The sequence below is a fragment of the Borostomias antarcticus genome, assembly GCF_949987555.1.
Source record: "Borostomias antarcticus genome assembly, chromosome: 11".
Taxonomy (NCBI): domain Eukaryota; kingdom Metazoa; phylum Chordata; class Actinopteri; order Stomiiformes; family Stomiidae; genus Borostomias; species Borostomias antarcticus.
The window spans coordinates 12,527,087-12,532,086 of record NC_140244.1 but is presented as its reverse complement, the minus strand read 5'-3'; the positions used below and the strand labels follow the sequence as shown (position 1 = coordinate 12,532,086).

Sequence of the window (5,000 nt, the reverse complement as noted above, 5' to 3'; positions counted from 1 at the left end):
TCCCCAACAAAGGATGATCTCATGTCTTATTTAGCCTCTTTCAATTACTGACCCTGGCAGATCGGATGAGTTTCCTGCTTTCTTCCAGTCACATAACAACCCATTTCTGCGTCCCATCACTGACTGTGCAGTCGGACATTGAGATTTACTTCATGTGATGTGGTTTTGCTAATATGTTAAACCAATCCCAGCATTCCAAAATCTGGTAGTGCATTATAGGCAATCTAGAACATACATACCATTGTTTCACTGACAGGAAAGCACTAAGATATTTCACAGAAATCAACTATCTGCTCTCAAAACTGTTTTTCTTACATATTGATGTATTTATAAGGTGTCTATCCTGATGTATGGGGAGTCCATATCATTGGATTTGTATGTCAAATCCTTTCGGATCTGCAGGATTTGATTGATATGCTTGGATGCAATTTAGAATTTAGAAGAACTTGTGATATATTGATGATCGGAGGCATCTCTTTGTCCCCTGATTGATATCTGTCCTAATAAATGTCTCATCATACTGAATGTCTCAGTGTTTATCAATGATATGCCTCAGTGTAGCCAAGTACTCGTAAGTCCATGTTTGTGCCGTGGTCTAGTATAATTATAGCGGAGTCAGACCGGTTAATGCAGAAGGATTAATGGATGCCCTTATCCTGCAGCTTATCTCTGAGAAGGTCAAAGCCAATGGCATGATTTTACATGCTGTACATGCTGTATGTCATTACATTCTGAGGCAGAGTTAGACGGGAACACAAGAGGCTTACTTGTCCAAATGAAGGACAGTCTAAACCACCTTGAGGAGATTACATGCATGTAGTTCAATGAAATGTTACTGAAGGGGTATCTACTATCTATCCATCTATCTATCTATCTAAGCCATTAAGTTGGTCCATGTTAGTGCCGCTACACCATGGATCATCAGCTGGCTTCTTCATAGCATTACTGCTGACTGAACAATTAACCCAATTACCTGAATCTGAACTGACCATCAACGCAACATACTTGTTGTGTACACCAGTCACATTATTGATGTTTACTGCTTCATATTATAAATACTTACATTAATACAGGTATAAGAAAACACTGTGTACACTATTTATTAAGGTACTTCACATTTGCAACGAATCATACTTAAATACAACCTCAATACTGTCCACAAACATTTTAAACATTGCCTCTCACTCACTCACTCACACTCACTCACTCACTCACTCACTCACTCACTCTTCAAATGCACTGCAGATCCGCCAGTGAAATCAATTCCTATGCCCTGCACCAGGCTGGATCTGCCCCCTGCTTATATTAGGTCAATGACCAGATCCACTGCAGCTGTGAGGTCACTTCCTGTTGCTGTTGTTTACTCCACGTCTGTGCTGACCGGGATCGGAATCAGACCGGCCGCCGTCACCCGGCGCTCGCTGGTCAGGAAGTTGAAGGTTGCACAAGCATTCGCCTGGAGAACAGCAGAGGAGGGTGGAATCCAGATCCATTGTTAGAAGAGCCTGACAACGTTCAGCTGGACACGCATGTGAATAACTAAAGGTGGCGTGTCGCCTACCGTGTCCTGTACCTCCACAGCGATGCCTTTACTCTTCAGAAAGGCCAGGACTTTGGGGTCCACTCTTTCTGTTCGGCCACCCGTGCCCAATATAAGGATCTCTGTGGACGTGACATTAAACATTAACAAGCAGCTGATTTCTAAGTGATGCGTCTCCAGATGCACCATGTCTCCCTCTAAGGGGGGAGGAACTGAGATGGTCATTGCAACAAATATAATATCTAAAACATCTGTTTGTAATATTTGGCGTTTGGGTTTTACTTGCACGTCTCTGAATGAGTATCTTTGTTAAAGATTGCTTGAATCATTTAGTCTAAGACAGTCCAATATGTCTCAGACAGTCCAATATGTCTCAGTCCACAAGGCGTCTCACCGATTCGTGGCTCCAGCATGTGGAACAGGGCCACACTCTCTACAGTGATGTCTGTATGGCTGGCCACCTGCAGGGGGCGACAGAGAAGCAAATCAACATGAGGGCAGACTAGTCTGGGTCGTAGCGTTGCTTTTTAGACCTGGTCGAGGGCGAGGTTTTATCTAGACCTGGTCGAGGGCGAGGTTTCATCTACTGATGCATGAATGTACAGCCGGATACGCCTAGAAATCAAATGGTGCTCCAAAAAGCTTGGCAATTACATTTCTGATGCAAAACCGCTGAAGTGGTTTCAAAGATGTATCCGGGCGATCCGGCAAGTTTCTCCAATAACTTTTTGGAATACTTTGTTTGGTATGTCCCAAGTTTTTGTTTATCTCTTAGCAGCAAACCGGATGATACCTGATACAAAACCAGACAACACCTAAGACAAAACCAGATGACCAGTGACCAGACCGAACCAGATGACAGTTTTGGAGAGGCGGGCTCTAAACAGGATCTGAATCTGATAGAGAATGGAAACCAGGGCTTCGTTCCGATTCGCATACTACCCTACTATATAGTATGCCAAAACAGGATGTAGTATGTCCCAATACATAGTATACCACATGCAGTATGGCAAAAATACCAGGATGTCCTACTACAACCGGTCGTATTTTGCAGTATGCAAGCCAGCAGGCTTTTCTGGCTATTCTGCCCCACAATCCTGTGCGCAGCAGAAACGTGTGTCACATGTGCGAGTCGTGACAGCTGTAGACGAATGTCGCGTTATGGACAGTGACGGATGTGGGCAAATTTCAAGGCGCAATGTTATGACAAGGTAGTATGTCCCAATTGGATGCCTACTGCTTGCAAAGTAGTACTTTCTAAGGGCAGCTGTAGTAGGTACTGGTAGTAACAAGTAGAAGTATTTGTTTCGGAACCCAGGCTTTCCTCCCCCGAGGAGAGCCTGGTGATGCGAGGTTAGGAGGGACAAGGTCAAAGCGCGAGCGTACATCTAGCATATTAGAAACAAACTCCTCCATCCATACGTTCCACTGCAGGATCGCTGGAGGCACCAGTGCACATGGTCCAAGCACACGGTTGCCGTCGATGTTGAACCCTCTGGGGCTGTAGCTGTGGATCAGAGGTCCGATGCCTGGTTCCTTCTGCATGACCGACACGGTCGTTCGCTGGTACATCTCATCATCACTTGGGCCAAGTCTGTGGGCGCGGGACAGGAAAGGGCTGTGGGGAAGAGGACACATGACTGTAGTTTAGATTATCTGTCACCTAACGGCATCAAATAATCCCGTTGAGTTCTCCCCCTGGAGTGAGAAGCTCAACCACATATTTTGCTCATGAGTAATAGGTGTGTATTTTACTGTCAAATGAAGTAGGCTACATTATGGGCAATAGTTCCAGTGGGTCGGCCTACACTTTTCTGCGAATATGGCAAATTTGGACAGATTTCACAGATATAAACAGCTACGCAGCTAGATTAACGTTAGGGGGAGAGAAGTCAAATTGTGTAACGTGATCAGATTGCTAGCTAGCAAGCAAGCAAACTAATGCAATAAAACAAGACAACCCTGTTCAACGAGTCAGAAGCTCCATGGAGATCAGTACCTTGAGTAAGCGGGATATGCGCGAGGGTTGAGCCGAAGACCTTGCGCAGATCTCTGGAAGAACAGCCTGGCGCACACGGGGGCCGCCATGATAGCCAACAAAAATTGTTGAATTCGGACAGAATTCGGTGTCGCACAAACTACATCAAATTCCGGTTTCCGGCGTTCAGTATAAGGAGCATCCGCATCAGTGTGATTTTTTCTCTAAACTTCGTGTTCGATTGGAACTGAACACTGTATGTAGGGGCAGAAGGTGTCATCGCTGATTTTCAGTGTAATGTAATCAAAAATGTGCCCAGTGGAGTTAACTGGGATCTTTCTTGACCGTGTTTCTGTGGTGGTCCGTGTCAGGGGGCGTCTCCTCTGAATGGGCGGGTCCGTGTGTTATTGTGGTGGCGTCCCCTGGTGGCGCTGCTGTGTTACTGCTGAAGAGTCCAGGTTGGATTTCCATGTTGTAGCTGAGCAGAGGACGGGGGGATCCCATGTTGTAAATACCCATTTCAGGTTACCTTATTCAGGGTAAATCGATCTATTAGCCATATCGTTTATCTTCTGCTGGCCCTATTTTGGTGTCGAGAGAGGGATACGAAGGGATTTAAAAGCAAGTATGTATCGGTCTTTGTATGCCTTCCGATCGGCCGAGCCCAACTCTCTGCACTTCGCGGCCGGGGAGAGCTTTCTGATCCTGGAGCGCAGCAACAAACACTGGTGGCTCGGTTCCCGTTGCAGCTCCGGCGAGACCGGCTACATACCCGCTTCATACGTCGAAAAGATTCAGGTAGGAGTTGCAATAATGACTGGCTTTCACTTTTTTGGACGAGTTGTGCGTTGACGTGGATTTTGTCTGACAGAGGCAGTCTTCCGTGGTCATGGTGTTGGCTAACAGAGCTGACACACCACATGAGCAAGAACGAACCAGTATGGGTGCTGTCCTGCATTCAAATCACTGTCGCTACATTTCGGATCTCCGTGTCAGTGGGAGATCCGATTCTGATCGGCTTGTTCCTGACATCTGAAGAGCGATTTGATGATCGTGCACCGTTTGCTCCTAGCAGAAAGGGTTACTCGAGAGGCTTGGCAGGTTTGCAAAGCCGTCTGGGTCTGTATGTACGGCAGGGGTCGTCGCGACGAAAAAACATTCAAAAAACATGAAAAATAACAACAACAAATGTCCTCAAATGTGGCGGCGCATCTGTCAATCACGAGACGCAGAACTCATGACCTCTCCCCCTAGAGAAGACCGATGACAGCCCAGAGTAGCGACTCACTGCCTCTGGTACAACACTGATACAACTGTAACCGCTGGGTTCAGTCATCCAGGCCAAGGTGCCAGGGAAATGTAGGCCATCTGTCATCACCATGTGCCTATCTTTCATGCCTACACAAAAAGACAGCTCTATCTGTGACAGAAACGGACACATTGGCGGTACATTCCACACATCACGCGACCATATTCATGTCG

The 5,000-nt window shown here is 46.4% G+C and overlaps 2 protein-coding genes across 2 annotated transcripts in view; one reads left to right on the top strand and one right to left on the bottom strand.

Moving 5' to 3' along the window:
• Positions 1-1,128: 1,128 nt before the first annotated feature.
• On the bottom strand, positions 1,129-3,656 carry ndufaf3 (NADH:ubiquinone oxidoreductase complex assembly factor). The gene is made up of 5 exons (XM_084445304.1): positions 3,540-3,656; positions 2,963-3,158; positions 1,935-2,001; positions 1,562-1,662; positions 1,129-1,456 (listed from the first exon to the last, which is right to left on the bottom strand). Exons 1-5 carry the CDS (start codon positions 3,626-3,628, stop codon positions 1,361-1,363), a joined length of 549 nt encoding a protein of 182 aa, XP_084301430.1. The 5' UTR covers positions 3,629-3,656; the 3' UTR covers positions 1,129-1,360.
• A 443-nt stretch (positions 3,657-4,099) lies between these two features.
• nckipsd (NCK interacting protein with SH3 domain) overlaps positions 4,100-5,000 on the top strand; it is an 11,927-nt gene continuing 11,026 nt past the window's right edge. The window contains exon 1 of the mRNA XM_084445412.1: positions 4,100-4,316. Within this exon, the coding sequence (XP_084301538.1) occupies positions 4,146-4,316 (171 nt within the window). The 5' untranslated portion in view covers positions 4,100-4,145. The remainder of the gene's footprint in view (positions 4,317-5,000) is intronic.

Excerpts from the sequence above, each read along its gene's own strand:
- ndufaf3 (XM_084445304.1), bottom strand. The coding sequence starts at position 3,628 with ATGGCGGCCCCCGTGTGCGCCAGGCTGTTCTTCCAGAGATCTGCGCAA. Across the intron at positions 2,002-2,962 it reads CAGCGATCCTGCAGTGGAAC|GTGGCCAGCCATACAGACAT; the intron begins GTATGGATGGAG and ends CGCCCCCTGCAG. Across the intron at positions 1,457-1,561 it reads CTGTGGAGGTACAGGACACG|GCGAATGCTTGTGCAACCTT; the intron begins GTAGGCGACACG and ends GCTGTTCTCCAG.